This window comes from Eucyclogobius newberryi, unplaced genomic scaffold (assembly GCF_026437365.1).
Source record: "Eucyclogobius newberryi isolate DKJ021-1_F unplaced genomic scaffold, fEucNew1.0.hap1 SCAF_284, whole genome shotgun sequence".
NCBI classification, from domain to species: domain Eukaryota; kingdom Metazoa; phylum Chordata; class Actinopteri; order Gobiiformes; family Gobiidae; genus Eucyclogobius; species Eucyclogobius newberryi.
The window spans coordinates 2501-22270 of record NW_027315928.1 but is presented as its reverse complement, the minus strand read 5'-3'; the positions used below and the strand labels follow the sequence as shown (position 1 = coordinate 22270).

General features: G+C 41.1%; 1 protein-coding gene across 1 annotated transcript in view; it reads left to right on the top strand.

Annotated features, from left to right (window-relative positions):
* The window catches only part of LOC140373030 (serine/threonine-protein kinase PAK 5-like), a 44490-nt gene extending 26233 nt beyond the window's left edge, over positions 1 to 18257 (top strand). The window contains exons 2-3 of the mRNA XM_072459858.1: positions 15374 to 15597; positions 18147 to 18257. Coding sequence (XP_072315959.1) covers positions 15394 to 15597; positions 18147 to 18197 — 255 coding nt within the window. The 5' untranslated portion in view covers positions 15374 to 15393 and the 3' untranslated portion in view covers positions 18198 to 18257. The remainder of the gene's footprint in view (positions 1 to 15373; positions 15598 to 18146) is intronic.
* The last annotated feature ends 1513 nt before the right edge of the window (positions 18258 to 19770 follow it).

The window sequence follows — 19770 nt, the reverse complement described above, 5'->3', positions numbered from 1 at the left end:
AGCTCGAGATTTCGCAGAACTAATAGACAAAGTACTCTTATTATGTGTTAAAAATGTCCATCTATTGTTTCAAAACTTGACCTAAATAAGAGCAATTTTCTATTACCATTGAGTACTTTTCGCTCCTTCAAACGGCGCAGTTTAATGTGACATGTGGTGAATAGTTGACTGAATAAACTCGTGTATTACAGGTTGCGTTAAAGCGGGTGTACGGTCACTTTTCGCCTGGCGTCATGAAGTTATGCTTGTTCTGCTCATGTGAAAAATCTCAGCGGCGTGTGAGAAGGTTTGGGACCGAGGCGCGAAACAAACGGCTGCGCGCTCGTCGCTCGATGTCCGTTCGGTGATGTGCATTTTGTGTTTTCACCAAAACCGTAGTTCGTTCGACCGGGACAACTGTGTTCACGCCTCACATTCACTCGTCTCTGTTCATGTAAAGACACTCTCTCTCCCCTCCCGTCGTCTCATCTGAAGCTGCGGTGCTTTGTGGTGAATTGTGGTTGTGCTGGATGGACAATTTTTTTATTGTACTGTGGATTAACTGTGGATTACCGTAATTTCTGGAGTATGTCACAAAAAATACATAATAGAGAAGAAAAAAATATATATAAGTCGCACTGGAGTATAAGTCTCATTTTTGGGGAAATGTATTTGATCAAATCCAAGACCAAGAACAGAATTTAAAATAATAACAGATGAGAGAACATGGTGAATAGGTGTACGTATGCTAACGCTAACACCTTCAGCTACATGAGGCACAGACAGAACTGTGGTAAGTGTCTGGTATGTTAACGTAACATATTAACAGTTATTCAGATAACTATAGCATAAAGAACATGCTAACAAGTTTACCAAAGCATCAGTTTTACCCCAAATCACTAAATCCATTGAATTCTTCTTCCTCTGTGTCACTTCTAAACAACTCCACAAACTCCAGAGGTAGAGGAAGTGCAGATTCTTCTTATGCGTCGCTTAGAGCCTCGAGCGTCCTCTTGTGGTTGTCAGAGTGAAAATAATGAACAAAATGATATAGTAATGTGTTAATGATATCACAAGTCGCCCCGGAGTATATATCCGGAGGCCAAACTATGAAAAAAGGTGGTGCGACTTATCGTCCGGAAAATACAGTAGGCGTCTGGAATAACGTTTTAACAATGATATCTAAAATCTATCCACCAGTTTGAGGCTGGAACTCTCTGGACGTTGTAATAACGTTCAAAAATTCTGTGTTTCTGTTCATAACAACGTTCTTTTTAAGAGAAGATTAAGTTGTCATTTTATTTTATTTATTGATGTCATAAACTCTTAACACTGTATCTTATAAGAAACGACAGGGTTTAAAAGGTGCACTGTGTCACTTCTCTGGGTGTGGTTCACTGCTTGCTTGTCTCCATGGAGATTGCTTTGCCTGGAAGGTTTGACAGTGTGCCATTAAAGGAGACGTAATATGCTACCTACACTTTTGAAAGCTTTTAGTCAAGTTGTTTAGAGTGTTTTCTGCACGTTTGAGTCATCTTAATTCTTCCGCATTCAAGACGCAATCGCTTTGAACTCCAGGGCCGGGCGATTAATCAAAACATTGAGAGATCGCTTTGATTCATGTTTATCGTATAATGTATAATTTTCAGTGATATGTTTTTTTTTTAATTGAAAGTTCCACAGTCAATCCTCATGTGGTGGAACTTTTTGCATTAAATGGCAGATTAAAAGTCTACATCTAGTTTATTATGTTCTTTTGTAAGAAATCTTTTGACGCCATGTTTAAGACTATTTACTATTTTTGTTTGTATGGTCTCTGTGTCTTGTGTTCCTTTTGTGCAGTTGTTTTGTATTATTTCAAAAAGACGAGAATAAATAAATAAATTAAATTGAAAATCATGATTCATCAACATGAGGAGAAAAAAACAAAAAAACAAAATATAGCCTGCTCTATTCAGCGCTTTGTTGTGATGACGTTTACAGTCGCCACATTTACATGCTAAGAGTTAGTTAGTCAATTCAAACCTGCAACACACATTTCCAACAATTTTACATAGAAAGAACTCCAAGTTTACCAAAACAACAAGTCAGACCCCATTTGTCCCAGTCTATTGCTGCTGACAGAACCACGAGCGAGGGTGGAAGGACTTTCAGAGACGTCTCGTAATTTAGCATTAAACCTTTGTAGCTTTAATTACTGATAAAAATGGCAACAGGGAAATATACATTATACATTACAAACATACATATACAGCATTAAGTTGTCTTAAGTTATTAATCCCTGCGAAAACGAGTGAGTACACTTCCAAACACATCTAATCCGTTTGATCGGACTGTGTGATGGGACTGTGTGATGGGACTATGTGATGGGACTGTGTGATGGGACTGTGTGATTGTGATGGGACTGTGTAATGGGACTGTGTGATGGGACTGTGTGATTGTGATGGGACTGTGTAATGGGACTGTGTGATGGGACTGTGTGATTGTGATGGGACTGTGTGATGGGACTGTGTGATGGGACTGTGTGATCTGTGTGATTGCGCTGTGTGATGGGACTGTGTGATGGAACTGTGTGATTGGACTGTGTGATCTGTGTGATTGGACTGTGTGATCTGTGTGATGGGACTGTGTGATGGAACTGTGTGATTGGACTGTGTGATGGGACTGTGTGATGGAACTGTGTGATGAGACTGTGTGATGGAACTGTGTGATGAGACTGTGTGATGGGACTGTGTGATGGGACTGTGTGATTGGACTGTCTGATTGGACTGTGTGATGGGACTGTGTGATGGGACTGTGTGATGGAACTGTGTGATGGGACTGCGTGATGGGACTGTGTAATGGGACTGTGTGATGGGACTGTGTGATGGGACTGTGTGATTGTGATGGGACTGTGTAATGGGACTGTGTGATGGGACTGTGTGATTGTGATGGGACTGTGTGATGGGACTGTGTGATCTGTGTGATTGCACTGTGTGATGGGACTGTGTGATGGGACTGTGTGATTGGACTGTGTGATCTGTGTGATGGGACTGTGTGATGGAACTGTGTGATTGGACTGTGTGATCTGTGTGATTGGACTGTGTGATCTGTGTGATGGGACTGTGTGATGGAACTGTGTGATTGGACTGTGTGATGGGACTGTGTGATGGAACTGTGTGATGAGACTGTGTGATGGAACTGTGTGATGAGACTGTGTGATGGGACTGTGTGATGGGACTGTGTGATTGGACTGTCTGATTGGACTGTGTGATGGGACTGTGTGATGGGACTGTGTGATGGAACTGTGTGATGGGACTGCGTGATGGGACTGTGTGATGGGACTGTATGATCGGACTGTGTGATGTGACTGTGTGATGTGACTGTGTGATTGTGATGGGACTGTGTGATGTGACTGTGTGATTGTGATGGGACTGTGTGATGTGACTGTGTGATTGTGATGGGACTGTGTGATGTGACTGTGTGATTGTGATGGGACTGTGTGATGGGACTGTGTGACGACTTCTCCACATGTGTTATTAAGATGTCTGAGGTTCAAAATCGAGACCCGTCAGCTGCACCTCCCGAGTTCACGTGCACTTTGAAAAATCTATTCCAATTGGACAAGGCCACTTACCCGGTTTCCCTGGCCTGCACGCAAACGCACGCAATCAAGCGACAGCCGTAAATCTGCCCCGCAATTTTGAACTAGATGACGTCAAACTTGTCGCTTTAGATCAATTCAATCCAAAATATACAATAATAATAATACACTTGTGTCATAGATAATAACAACTGAGCAGACAAAAGCAGAATATGTCCTTTTAAAATGTATTTATCTGGGAGAACACATGGCTCAGACTCTAGTTTGAGAACGATGGCTTTTATACTCAGTCTTTCTGCAGCTGCCGCACTGGTTTGTCCTTTTGCCTCACCGGCCCGTCCAGCCCGTCCAGCCCCTGTCATGGCCGCCGTCCGCCCCAGCTGTTCCTCCCTCCCTCCCTCTCGCAGCTCTTATCTCTCTGCTCCTTCACACAGACGCTCGCAGTGACAGAGGAAGTGATCTTTCTCCGGCTGAAACCCAACGCCGATCCTGTTCTGTAGACGCTATTGTGCGGGCGACAGGCAAGACACGTTTGGATTGAGCTGTGTGGATTTTTGACCCTCGGAGGCTGTTGTAGTTTTAACCCTTCAGAATTTTAATTTGATCGACTAATGTCTGATTTTAAAGTTTTCTTACGTAGTTAAACCTGCAGGTATCAGTTGGCGACAGCTTCTCTTGTGATTAAAGACTTCAGGTTCAATATTATGTTTTTTATTTAGTAAAGGTGAGACGCTGCAGGCAGAACTGTTTTTCTGTGTGTTTTTTCAATTATTTTTGGCAGTAAAATCAACAATTTTGTGCTGCTCCGTGAGGCAACTTTTCAAAATAAATTTAGATGAAAATTGAATAAACAAACTGATAAAATAAAATATCCTGATGTTTCTGCTCTCAATAATCGTAACACTTAAACATCTTAGACTTCCTTGGAGCTGAACGTTTTCAGCAAAATATCGAGTTGTGATTTTCTGGCATGGCACGCATTTCGATTGGGATTATATTTGTGATTTATGTGTATTCTGTTAAAAGTGCAAGATTTAAACACGTTCAGGAGCATTAACACGCTAAACATGTTTGTATGTTCCAAAGTAAACCACAGCGTTAGCAAGATTTACACTATAGTGAGGCTGGATATTTAGTTGTTTGCACATGATTATGTTACTTACAGTAAATAACACAAACGTTGTCTTTGTGCTTTTGTCATCGTGACATTGAAATTATGATTCGATTGTGATTTAGCCACAAAACGAACATTTTCTGACAAAACAGAGAGAAATGAACAGTGCATGAGTTTTTGTTGTTTTATTACACATGATCCAGTCGTGCTTTGTCTTGCATTTATAGTATTAGAAAAGTATGATGTAACTTTTCTGATGTAGACTTGTCTCCATGGCTGGATGTGGCTGTTTGGATGTAAACGTGTCTATCTTGAGTTCATTCAAATGCAGGTGTTTTTATTACTGAACAAAAATAAAGAAGAAGACTTACTGTGAGCGGGCTCGCCTCTCCACAGATCTGACCTGTAACTGGTGGCACCAGCTTCTTGTCTCCATAGAGATGGATACATTAATGATATACTGTGGAACACTCCATGCAAAGCAATAACATCTATGGGGACAAGCAGGCATCGGGGAGTAATACACCTTTAAATGAGGCTAAAACAATAGCTTTTAGCTTCAAAGTGAAGATGCAGTGTATTGTGGGTAATTTAGGTTGGTCTGGGGAGTTTAAGTCCTGATCTAACTAAGGATCTAAGGATTTACACCTAATTACATCAAGAGGTGTAACACTGGGCACATAAACATCAGATAATCAGATAATCCGATAATTAAATCTGATTTTCCCTGCGTGTTTAAATTACAGCACATGCCGTTAGTCTCGTCACATGACGGTAAAAAGAAAGGTTTATGGGAAATTAGAGAAAAAATTTACACTTAGAAATGACAGAAGTGTTTTATGGCGGTAAAAGTCTTTCTGAGTGAGTGATGAAGCCCCAGTGACACTTTCAGATGCAGCAGGAGAACGCGGCCTGAGCTCTGAGGTGGAGGAGCTCTGAAGTGGTGGAGCTCTAAGGTGGTGGAGCTCTGAGGTGGTGGAGCTCTGAGGTGGTGGAGCTCTGAGGTGGTGGAGCTCTGAGGTGGAGGAGCTCTGAGGTGGTGGAGCTCTAAGGTGGAGGAGCTCTGAGGTGGTGGAGCTCTAAGGTGGTGGAGCTCTGAGGTGGTGGAGTTCTGAGGTGGTGGAGCTCTAAGGTGGTGGAGCTCTGAGGTGGTGGAGCTCTAAGGTGGTGGAGCTCTGAGGTGGTGGAGCTCTGAGGTGGTGGAGCTCTGAGGTGGTGGAGCTCTGAAGCTCTGAAGCAATGGAGCTCTGAGGCTCTGAGGCGGTGGAGTTCCGAGGCGGTGGAGCTCTTGATGCGGTGGAGCTCTGACGTGATTGAGCTCTGAGGCTCTGAGGCGGTGGAGCTCTGAGGTGGTTGAGCTCTGAGGCTGTGAGCTCTGAGGTGGTTGAGCTCGGGGCTCTGAGGCGGTGGAGCTCTGAGGCGGTTGAGTTCTGAGGCGGTGGAGCTCTGAGGCGGTTGAGCTCTGAGGTGGTTGAGCTCTGAGGCTGTGAGCTCTGAGGCGGTTGAGCTCTGAGGCTGTGAGCTCTGAGGCTGTGAGCTCTGAGGCTGTGAGCTCTGAGGTGGTGGAGCTCTGAGGCTGTGAGCTCTGAGGTGGTGGAGCTCTGAGGCTGTGAGCTCTGAGGTGGTGGAGCTCTGAGGCTGTGAGCTCTGAGGTGGTGGAGCTCTGAGGCTGTGAGCTCTGAGGCTGTGAGCTCTGAGGCTGTGAGCTCTGAGGTGGTGGAGCTCTGAGGCTGTGAGCTCTGAGGTGGTGGAGCTCTGAGGCTGTGAGCTCTGAGGTGGTGGAGCTCTGAGGCTGTGAGCTCTGAGGTGGTGGAGCTCTGAGGCTGTGAGCTCTGAGGCTGTGAGCTCTGAGGCTGTGAGCTCTGAGGTGGTGGAGCTCTGAGGCTGTGAGCTCTGAGGTGGTGGAGCTCTGAGGCTGTGAGCTCTGAGGCTGTGAGCTCTGAGGCGGTGGATGTGTGTGGATCTTTAAAGCGACTGTCGAAAACGTGCAATTAGTAAAACGACTTTCAATCTTTAACATTTTGTCTTTCATCTCTGTCTTTGCCACTTTAGTTTATCCTTTTTGGCATTATTTTCCTTGTCAAAACCTGATCCAAAAGAAATCCAATTACTCACATCAGATGTAACAGAACAGTCAGTGAGAGACTCAAACATGGGCCAATAAAACAGGAAACTAAATTACGAAACCAATTCAGAATAATACAGGACTTTTACGCGTACAGTTGAACAGAAACACTACATACACTAATACTTGATACTACATAATACTACATAATACTGCATACTTCTGATCCTGTTCCGTAGCTTGTCCCGGTGATGAAGCGTTGCCTCCTCTTCCCTGTCGCAGTCGAAGATGGCGTCAGCGTTCCCCCTCCTTCTCCTTGTTTATCAGCAGCAATTTGTGTCTTTCCATGTTCCATTTTAAATTATGTATGAAATGTATTTGCATATTTGCGCCCGCTCCGTCTCCGCGCCAAATTGTGCCTCTAAATTACAGCGGTTTCGCCTCCAAAACGCTGCACACATTTAGGAAACGAACACAACCGGTTTGAGAATGTGATGATGTCAAATAATCAGATGATTTTATGGTAATTGTATAATAAATATCCAAAAGAAAAAACACAAACGTGATCATTTCCTTAAGGGACAAGGCCTTTGATTTTGCTGCAACAAAAAACAGCCTTTTAATAATAATCGTTTTACACTTATTGTAGACAAATAAAGGTTTAACGTTGCACGTTTTCCCAGTTATTACTTTGTTTAGTGGGACTGGACTGCGTCATGATCTACGGTTTGTCATCGATTCACAAAACGCAGGAGCAACTTGACACTTTCCACATTCGAGCTACAAATTAAAGGCGTAGTTATGTGTTTTAATTGTCAAACGCTAACTAAAGCAAAGGCAAGTTACATTTAACTAGTTTAGTACTTAAAAATGTGTTAGTTATGTGTTCTCAAATAGCTTGAATGTAGTTAAGTTAAACTGTTTCTCAGAGTTCATTCTTTGCACGCCGACGTTATGCGCGGCAGGTCGTATTTTGTCACCTGCAGACTTCCTGTACCACCAGCTCCGGTCCACTGCGGTCCGCCTTTTGCGAACGCCACGCAGACTCACATGGTTTTCGCCGGAGAACACTCGTCTCGTGACCTGAAAACCTCTCCAAAAGTGACTTCGCACCTCCTGGACACAGTGATAGCTTTAGCTCATTAGCGTCAAAGTGGGCCGTTTTACATCTGTGGCCGTTTTCTGTAACTCAAATCCCTTTTTTTTTACCGGACTTGGGCAAGTAACCGTTTATATTCCAATAATAAATCTGATTGAACAAAATGGCCAAATCAGGCAGTAACACTTACAGTATGTCACAGCAACTGCACATGTACAACCAGGAAGTAAACGTATAAACTTCACCAAAATGGTCAAAATAAGTTAATGAATTGAATGAGCCGTCTGACCTGCCGTTTGCACTAAATGAAGGTCAAACGTATGAAAAGGAAGAGAAAAATCCACAAATGTTTAACCTACACCACATTAAAGCAGAATATTCATGCTCTGAGACTAGAGAAGGTTGTGATGTCATCTGAGAGCCAGGAATAGTGAAAGGGAAGCGCCTGGGGAGAGGAGGCAGATGGCTCTCAGGCGTTTTGACCCACGAGTCAGGAACTACACCTTTGGACTTTGGACATGTTGAATTCTTTGTATAGTTAATGTGGTTGTGAAATGTTCCAACAGAAGGAGGCGCTGTGCATGTCAAAGTACTTTATTTTGGTCGCTCAGGGTTAGTATTTTAATTGTTTTGGGCAGTAAACGGTCACATCTAGAGCAGAAGTTCAGTTCACCTCATTTGACCTCCTGCTCCATTGGCTCGATCACGATATATAAAGCCCGAACAATATTAATATGATTTAAATATATTGCGATACATGATATTTTGTGATCTGATGCTTAACACAAAAAAAAGGACAGTTCATTAAGTACAATTTTTGGGCTCAAAACTTAATTCTGATTTGATACCACAAAGAACACTTATACACTAGAATGTAATTTCAACACAAAATGATCATCAATACTTCCTCAAATCAAGTTTCGGTAATATAGTATATGATTTTCGATACGTTTGACTGCCCTACTTCTTGCAGTCATATTAATGGCCAGTAGCATCTGATTTGTTTTTGATTATTTTATGTTTTGATTGCTGAAATATACCTAGAAAAACATGGACGCTTACCATGGACAGAAGCAGGTGGTGAACCCTCCAGCAGACAAAACTAACCATCATTTTAGTGTTTTCGTATGTATCTTGGGGTCATCTCTGCGGTTCTTGTGGCTACAACACTATATAACAACACAAAAAAATAGTAAACACTGCTTTTGTGCAATATCTCTGCTCTTTAACAGTTATCCTGTCTTTGCATAGCCTTTCTAAACCGCCCTCATCGGTTTCGTCACAACTCTCCTTTTTTTACCCTTAATGTGGTGTGTCGTTTGTCTATGGGGTGACACTGCGTTGTCGGCAGGATCTGTGCTTCACAATCTGTCCATAAATTTAGCCACGGAAAAGGTTTGACACGAGAGGCGAGAGTTCAGCTGAAGACCTGTTATCTCGTTCCTACGTCATAAATAACAAGTTTAGCTTCAGTTTAACTTAAATATAAAAATGTTACACCTTAAAGTGCCTATGATAGTTTTTAACGATTTTCAAATGTTAACTTTATTTGGTGTATTTATACCTGTTGTACATATACATTATAGTTTTATACCAATTGAGCAGGTATTTGTGGAGGAAACATTGAAAAATCTGTGGAAGATAACAGGAAGTGACATCACACCAGGGACTCATTCCAGACAAAATTTATGGAGAATTTACACAAAGAAACACATTTTTTGCCTCTCTAAACATTAATTCAACCAAACAAAGTTGCTCTTATACATTTTTATTTGTAAAATTTTAAACAATTGTGACATTAGATGAGTGTTACTTATTGGATTATTTCCTGGTGTGATGTCATCAATTACAAACAGGAAGTGAAATTATAAACCTAAGAATGTGCTTTTGTCTGATAATTTTTAAAATCATTTTCAGCAAAATTTTTATATTTATCTTAACTGTATTTTAGTTCAATGAGTCGTAGGGGGCACTTTAAATACATCTAAAACATTTTTAGATTTCAAAACATCTCAAATCGAGACTCTGAATTCAAGTCATTTTAACAGAGACCTATTATACAAATCGACTTTTAGGAGCTTTTAGCCATTTTATAATTGTTTTCCTTCTCATTTAACCACTGGAAGTTGTATTTTTAGAGTGATTCTGCATACACAAAAAACCCATCCGCCGCTCGCTATCGTGAACCGCAGCCACGTAACAGCGACATGATGCCATGTTAGTTAACGAACATAATGTCACAGAGTAGAGCTGTGAACAGTTGAAGGCGGTGTCGGTGCAGGACGGTAAAAGGAGGGCCCACTCGTACGCCTGTGGGTGAGACTGGACTGGGCCAGACGACTTAGCGCTCACAGGCCACATAAGCTCATCATCACCAGGACTGTGCATGTGGGTCAGAGGTCACGGAGGTCAGACGGGGGTGTGGAGGGACATTTGGAACGGTTAAAATATGTTTGTATCGTGTTTTGTTGCAGAAAGTGAAATATTGCAGAGACCATGATCCATTTCTCCCCTTCTTTAGGCTCATTATTTAGAGATTTGATGATAATGAGTTCAAATGTGTAACTTATTTATATTATTTAATAAGATCAGGAAGGAATTAGGTCAATAATGAGATGCAGACAGCACAGATTAGTCTCATTTTCCCACTCAAGAGCTGTTTTTACAATAAATCTATACTGAGGCAAAACAGATTTTACTTTAGTACATGTAACAATCAGGTATATTTTAATCATCGCGTAGCTGCTAATTATTTATCTTATTTCTTCTGTCTGGATCAGAGTTCAAAGTTTGTGCTGAAAACCTTATTTATGGTCATAAATTAAAAATGGACAGAATGGCTAAAATAAAATAAATATTTGATTGCAAAATTATTTTTAATTGCATTTTTTTCTGATACGTATTGTGGTTACGTTGATAGGATTCTGTTGAAAGTTCACATTTGAGACGACTGAAACACAAACCGCTAAACAAGAATCCCAATCATTTCTGAAAATTGCACTTCTCTTACATAATAAGACATTAATTATGTCGTTGCGATTTGCCAATTGCGCCTTTCCACATTGTGATTTTGCGTCGATTGCAAGACATCCCGCAGCCATAATTATTCTTATTTGCGTTTAATGTAAGTAAAAAATACAATAAAATAAATCATTGGAGTGGAACAATACAAGGAATTTTATTGATTTATGTAATTGTACGTATTGCCCACCTCTAGATGTATTGTATTTATGTTTTTTGTGCTATTCAAATCCATCTTACCGTCTAAAGCAGCCCGATTAGCCGTTAGCTCGTTAGCGCGTTTCTCTGATCTCACCGTTACGTTCATCTGAAAGTCGTGTCTTATGATGTCACTGCGACGATGTCTTTTTCAGGCCTCGCAGTTCGGGCTAAAAATAGGGAAAGGTCGCTCAGGCGGCGAGGGTCCAGGACGAGTGCGTGGGCCTCGGCCAAAAGAGGAGAGACGGTTTCATGCGTAACAGATTTTCAAGAATGACGAGAGTGGAATTATTTGGGGATTTTTTACGATTTGTTGGAAAACATGATTTTATTTCAAATCCCACACGAATGTACCAGAATGCATACATTTCTAATACTACTACAACACCGCATACTACTAATACTATGACTACTTTGACTTTAGCACATGATAAAGTTGCAGTTACAATCCAAAACATTTTCTGATGTGTGATGTCATGATTTACGGTCAGGAAGTAGAATTATAAACCTATTAAATTGTCAAATTGGGATACATTTTAAATTTTTTTTTAGCAGAATCTTAAAATAGTGTGAAACCGCCATAAGCACTTTAACCTGTACTGTGCCTTTAAACGGTACTCCTAATTAGACCTGGAGTAAAATCCATAAACAATATTTCATTAGGAGCCGGTTTGTTTTTTTCATATAGCAGCTTCTCAGGCAGAAATAACTGTAGAAACGTATTTAAAGTCTCTTTACAGCGATGTAGATGGGATTTGGCCCTCTACTGCCACACATGGAACTGGCTCAGATCGTCGGCGATACATTAGAGATGAGCGTTAGATCCCGTGCAATTTAAAGAAAAGCAATGCCAACAATTATGTTCAAAGGAGCATTTCTGAAATGTATTGATTTATTTGTTTATTTATTTATCATTTTCAGTTTTCAAATGTATCAACAGTACAACCAAAAAAACACAGAACACAACAGAAACTGACCAGAGAGCGAAAAAATAAACAACAAACATCAACTAAACACTCCAAAACAAAAAGATGGCATATGTAAATAAAAAAATTGAAAAAATTGTCTGAAGTAGTCCAAAGTCTTTCAAAATTGTCCATTTCCAAATTCAGTCAGAATATTTATTTTTATATTTGTTCTTATTTATACTTATTTGTCCCATTTGTTCGATGCCCGTTACCACGTTTGTCCATCTGCAATATATTCCATCACTCATTTCAAAATTCCAATCAATAAATGGTCAAGAAAAGTGAATGGACCAAAAACATGACATCATATAAACCAATGCTGTTTTTTTAATACTTTTTTGAACATGTTCAAGTACAAAAATACTGTTCGTTGTCTGGCTTTTGTCTTGTCTACATTTTTGGCGACAGAAAAACACAGAATAGGCTGTAACAGAGAAAGAGAGAGAAGTAGAGATAGAGACGGCTGTTTTGCCTGAGAACAATGGCCGTGCACAATACCAGACAACGCGACACATTCAGGGCCCGCGTGACATTTGCTCCCTGTGACTGGACATTGTGCATCCACCCGAAGCAACAATACCTCTGTCTGTGCCATCCAGAGGTCTGTGGCGAGCGGGCAAAAAAACACTGACGATCTGGGCCAAAAAAAGGAACCTGGAACCTACTGGAGCCCACTGGAACCTGCTGGAACCCTCTGGAACCACCTGGAACCCACTGGAACCCTCTGGAACCCACTGGAACTCGCTGGAACCCTCTGGACCTCTGGAACACACCGAAACTCACTGGAACCCTCTGGAACCAGCTGGAACCCTCTGGAGCGCACATGTCAACCGCTGTTCGCTCTAAAACTCTGGCAATAGCACAAAAAACGACTTTTCTCTCGGCTTCTGTGCGACTTCTTTATATTTTGAGGTTGCGTAACTTTGCTGCGCGCCAGATTTTTGGACAGAGAGCTGTTCTATTTTCTGTCCGTGCGGCGCGGCTCCAAGAAAACGCATCTCGGGATCGGTCGGCGCGCCAATGACGGTCGCACGCCTCCCGACTCCCTTTTTGCCGGAACGTGCTCAAATCGGCTGCTTTGAGTGTGATTCTTGTATCTCGAATCGGTCAAGTTTTGTTGGTTTTTGTTGGTTTTGTTGGTCGAAGAGGGCAAAGGAAGATTGTGTGTGTTGGGCAGAGGAGGACACACCTCACTTTCCGAGTCCGAATAAAGAATAATGATAATATTCTGTCCGGTCGTGGTTGAAAGAACAGCAGGTGTTTGAGGAGGCTGTCATCAATCAGGAGAGGGAAATGATCTCTGACAAGGCGTGCGCCGATATCGAGAGCACTATTGATATCCGTGGCTGTGCTAGAAAATGCAGCGGATTGGGTATTGAGTCCCGATCTTCCGATACTCGTCTGATATGCATACTAGCCATTTTAAGAACACAAACTGCACTGTAAATGTCGAAAATCTAAGCTCAGACAAACTTCAGAGTTTATTTTACAACGTTTTGCTGCGATGGGTGCGTAAATATCATTATTAGCATTTTATTTATGAGAACTCGTTCCGATGACACGTTTAAGGCGTTTTACGGACAGCAACCTGGTATCGGCTGATATTGGGTATTGGACTCAAAGCCCAAGTATCAATATAAGTATCGAAACTGAATAAATTAAAAAATTAAATAAATAAAACTACTGGATTTGTGCTTCTCCATCTTGTCCTAAAGTGGAAAGTGTTTTACTGCATTCAGTGCTGGGGTGAAGCGCTGCAAAACAAGATCAAATGAGATCAGATTGTGAGGCTCAGATCCAGATCTCAGACAGACAAACGGACGGCGTCTCCGACAAATACGGTCCAAGTCTTTCCCAGAGGATGAACGACCTCGAACAAAGAGCAAGAGAGGCGTTTTGATCCTTCGCAGTATTCGTCTGCTCGGCGACGCCCATGCTCCGCCTTTCGACACGTGGACTGTGTTTTAAAGTCGCCGCTCCGTGTGCTTCGGCGATCTCTGTGTTTTCCTGTAGCTCGTGACGTGTTTTTATATGTTCTCGAGGCAATAAAGGTTTCATTCGTTCACGATGAGCTACATCAGGTAGCTCGAGAAACGAGAAAATATACCTGAACGTGTGTAAAAACTCCTCCCATGTTCAGGCCCTCAGAGGTTATGGAGGTAGAGTTTTACATGTATTTATTGTTTGTTTTATTCTTTTTCTTGTGTGTTTTCCCTCAAACCAAGTGAAAGAACAATGCAATGTAACAGCCTTGTCTTCTTATGTCTCATTAAAGCAGAACTCAGTAACATTTTGACCTCATTGAACATCTTTGTGAGCCCCAGTGACGGTTAGATATGTATTTTAATAAGCGTCCGCCGTCGCCCCCTGCTGTCTCTGAGCGGAAAACCAGCCTCGTAACATTCACCAACATTGACGACGACGACTCTCCTGGGAAACCCTCGCCCTTCTTTTATATTTGGCAGTGTGAAATGTTTTTGTTTGTGATTATGTGCTCTTATCATGAAGTTTGTGACTATTTTCTGACAGTGTATTTTCACAAGGGAGCTGCAGGGGGAGCTCTATCGCTCTATCGCTCTATCGCTCTATCGCTCCATCGAATGACTTAGTTCTGCTTTAATAGAAACAAATCTTGGTACTTTCCCTTTTCTAATCCCTTGACTACCGTATTTTTCGGACTATAAGTCGCACATTTTTTCATAGTTTTGGCCGGGGTGCGACTTATATGTGATATTATTTGTTTTTTTCACACTGACAACCACAAGAGGGCGCTCTAGGCTCTAAGCGACGCAGAAGAAGAAGAAGAATCTGCACTTCCTCTACCTCTGGAGTTTGTGGAGTTGTTTAGAAGTGACACAGAGGAAGAAGAATTCAATGGATTTAGTGATTTGGGGTAAAACTGATGCTTTGGTAAACTTGTTAGCATGTTCTTTATGCTATAGTTATCTGAATAACTGTTCATATATTACGTTAACATACCAGACACTTACCACAGTTCTGTCTGTGCCTCATGTAGCTGAAGGTGTTAGCGTTAGCATACGTACACCTATTCACCATGATCTCTCATCTGTTATTATTTTAAACTGCATTTCATGATGAAATGTCTGTTCTTGGTCTTGGATTTGATCAAATACATTTCCCCCAAAAATGCGACTTATACCCCAGTGCGACTTATATATATTTTTTTCTTCTCTGTGAAGATGTTTTTGGCTGGTGCGACTTATACTCAGGTGCGACTTATAGCCCGGAAAATACGGTAAATGAAATGTACTCTTGAGTTGTTGAAATGGCCTTATTGTCGACACGTTTTCACCGCACTCGCCTCAAACACTCTTCTTTGTCGCAGGTTTGCCCGGCTTTTCCAGCATGTTTGGGAAGAAGAAGAAGCGGTTGGAGATCTCGGCGCCATCCAACTTCGAGCATCGCGTCCACACAGGCTTCGACCCGCGCGAGCAGAAGTTCACCGGGCTGCCCCAGCAATGGCAGAGCCTGCTGGCTGACACCGCCAACCGACCCAAGCCCATGGTGGACCCCTCGTACATCACGCCCATCCAGCTGGCGCCCATGAAGGTACGGGGGGCACGGCACGCACACTTCAGACAGCTCATAGTGTTAAAGAAACAATGCGGTGATAGTCAGATTTCACTCTCCCCCAGACGCTTCGTTGATTGGCAGTGTCAGAGCCGTAAGCGAATTTTCAGTAAAGCGACAATGTTCCGGCGAAATTCATCCAAACGTTACGAAAACTTGCAAATATCTGTTTCTTCAATTCATTTTCCTGACCAGCTTCATCTGATCGTCAAAAAATAATTAAATATCATTATGTCTAAATCCATCACTATATGTATAAATAATAGCTCCTGTTCTTTGAGAGGCCGTTTGTGGTGTATTGTCGTTGCAGCAGCTCAAAAAAAACTGAGGGAACTTTAGATCGGTTTTTAAGAGATTCTTTTGAATGTGATTTGCACCAAAGGCATTTTAAAAAGTAACATTTCTGCAATCTCGTTTCTCCACAATATCTGAATGAATATCGTACGTTGACATTAATATTATGATAATATTGTACAGGGAGATTTGCACACTGTGTTACATCCCGTTTAGTTCAAGATTCAGACTTTTTTATTCTTCTGCTGATTTTTTAAAAGTACAAAGAAAACAAGACAAATATAATAAATAATACATAATGATAATGATAATAATTTAGATTCAGACTTTTTAATTGGATGTAATAATAATACTTAATACATAATAATAAAGACATAATAATAAATAGTAACAATAATGGCAAAAAATGGCTAAATATAAATAATATTAAGCAATAAAAAGTCCAGATTCAGACTTTTAATTTGATATAATCCCTCATTCCTCCAGGAGTGATCGTACCTTTAGTCTTTTTATTATGACATTATTTTGAGTATGAAGTACAAATGAAATGTACACAAACACAGTTGAAAAAGAAAGAAATATACAGGAACATATATTCTGAGGTAAATTACTGAAAATTTCCCATTCCATATGGTAAAACACAGCGCTCTTGTTCAGTGTTTGTAGCAGATCCACTCTCTCCTCACACTGTCGCACTGTCGCCCTCTGCTGGCCAAAAACACTGTCACACTGTTATAGTGTAAATGTCTTTGCATGTTCTTCTTGTTGTGTCTCTTGTGTCCAAACCTTCTTCTGAGTGTCTCCTCTGGTGTGTTGTTGTTCATTCACTCCCTAAATTTACAATAATTTAAATTCTTTATCAGCATGTCGTTGTATTTATAAACTATTAGACGATTCTGTCACATTTCATCTCGTCTGTGGTCCCAAGTGTATCCTGCATGTGCGACCCCGACAACGACATGAGCCACCCCGACAACCACGTCCTACGGGACGTTTAACCTCATCGCTATGGCTACAGTACCAACTACTATATACTATTTATACAAACAAATATACTTCAAATGACTTGAATTCATGTATTAATCTTGTTGAGAAGTTTGGAAAATTATGATTTATGATATTTTGATTTTAGTTTTAAGTAGTCTTCTTCAAATAAATAAAATTGTATGTTAAAAAAACATATATCAAAATCTTCACGAATATAAAATAAAAGAGAAAACACAATTTATTGAATTTAATCCCACAATTAATCTGGTCCTGTCTGTCTCTATTTTATTATATTTTTTCATTTATTATTAAATATATTTAATTCATTATGTATTTGTAGTTCTATGTAAAAAAATAAATATATTTAATACAAATAATTTTGTCAAAAATACTTAATATTCTAAATTTAAGTAATTTTATCTATTTCAAAATTAATTATTTACAGTTCTTTATTTCACATTTTTTCAACAATTCTAAAAAAATAAATAATAATGAATTGGCTACATCTAACATTCTGAGTGTGAATGAAGCGAAATATTCACTGCCAAACAATCAATCACTTTAAATGACTTGAATTCATAATATATAGTTATTTTTAATAGATACTTATATAAATAGAGAGACATATATATTGTATATTTGACTTCTGTTCCTACCGGCAGATCATTTTACTTGGAAATAGAAAAATTAAATCCTATAAAGCAGCTTTGAAAATAAAGCAGCTTTGAATAAGACGATAAATCTAAGCTGCAGGTGAAAAGAAAAATAAATTCAGAGAGAAAGTCTTCTCTGTTTACATAAATGCAAAATACATTTAAAAAATCTAGTTTTTCCTTAATGAAATTGCCAAAATCTCACTTGACAAATAGAAAGAGACAGTTTTAAATGTCTTGATTCATTTGCCTAAGTTGAATTATTTCATCAAAAAATAATTACAGTAGATTTTTTGGATATTTTATTTGATATTTGTGTAAACTAAATAAAAAAAAATTAAAAAACATAATAATATGACTTAATAGGATTTTTTTTGTAATCAAAGTACTCCTTACTTCTATTTATTCTTAAACAAATAGAGACTAGTTTTAGCTGCAGTGTATAGCCTTAAATTAACTGTAGAATATTGTGAATTCAAGTCATTTTGGTGGAGTGGAGGTTTTTTACTGGTGACACTGGAACAGAAAGTGGCACAGGAGGAGATATCTCTGAAGAGGCCTAAACAGGAAATAATGCTCTTGCTCTCTTCACAGATATCTCCCAAGAAAGTGCGGCCGTCCGAAACGCCCTTGGTTAAAGTATGACTTCCTCTTCCCTTCTTCCCCTCCTCTCACATTCACTGCAAAAATCAACCTCTACATGAGTCAAAGCGGCCTTAAAGGTGCACTGTGCAACTTTCCACGCCTCCGAGGCCTCAAACCTGCCACAGTAAATGCAAACTGCGCAGCGTTTGTATAGTTAAAATTATTACTTTTGGTGGGGCTTGCCTCTCCGTAGATCTGACCTGGAACTCTGGCCTGGTGGCGCCATCCGCTTCTCTCCATTGAGAAAGTGAAGCTTAACCAGGCGGCGTGTCCTCTACCAGAAAAAAAGTTACGCAGTGCACCTTTAAAATCAGAATTACACTGTAAAAATGGAAAAAATGTCAGTTAAAATGGCTTGATTTGAGAAGATTTTGACTTTTACATATATTTAACACATGATTTTTGTGCATGCCTTTATTATATCATCGTTTATATGTTATTTACTATTGTTTTATTGGTCCACATTGCATCAAATCGCAGAAGAAAATGACCAGTTTGTGATTTTACAGTGGTAAAAATCTGATTTTGAATAGTCTTTTTAAAAGTTAAAAATAAACAAATTAATAAAAAAAAAAATCCTTATTGTAGGTCGAATATGACTCGTTCCGTTGATAAATCTCGCTGCGTCGAAAACGGACTCGAGTCTCTTAATTCTGGGCATTTCAACTCGCTTGTTTTTACAGTGTGATATTGATTTGACTGATTTTGTATTCGATCAAAGCGTCTGATTTTAGACTTTTTCATTGTCGCATAATCCATCGGCATGATTCGCTCTGATTAGATGAACCCCCCTCCCCCCCCTCTCTCTCTCTCTCTCTCTCTCTCTCTCTCTCTCTCTCTCTCTCTCTCTCTCTCTCTCTTTTCTCAGGTCTCTCTTCTAACTCCTCTCTTCTCCCCCTTCTGTCTCCTTCCCCCTTCGCTGTCTCATATTCTTTCTATACTCTCTCCTCTTCCCCTCTCTCTCTTTTCTCTCTCTTCCCCTCTCCCCTCCACCCCCCTCATACTCTCTCTCTCCCCCTCCCCCTCTCTTCTTCCCCCCTCCTCTCCCTCTCCTCTCTCCCCCCTCTCTCTCCTTCTCCCCCTCTCTCCTCCCTCCCTCTCTCTCTCCTCTCTCCCCTCTCTCTCTCCTCCCCCTTATCTCTCCTCTCTCCCCCTCTCCTCCCTCCCCCTCAATTCACTCTCCCTCCCCCCTCTCCCCCTCTCTCTCTCTCCCCTCTCTCCCCTCTCTCTCCTCTCTCCCCCTCTCCCTCCCTCCCCCCCTCCTCTCTCTCTCTCTCCCCTCCCCCCTCTCTCTCCTCTCCCCCCCCTCCCCCCTCTCTCTCCTCTCCCCTCTCTCTCCCCCCTACTCTCCCCCCCTCTCTCTCTCCTCCCTCTCTCTCCTCTCTCCCCCTCTCTCTCCCCCCTCTCTCTCTCCCCTCTCTCTCCCACACCCCCCTCCCCCCCCTCCCCTCTCTCTCTCCCCTCTCTCCCTCTCCTCCTCCCCCTCTCTCTCCCCTCTCCCCCCTCCCCCCCCCTCTCTCCTCTCCCCCCCCCTCTCTCTCTCCCCCCCTCTCACCCTCACCCCCTCTCTCCC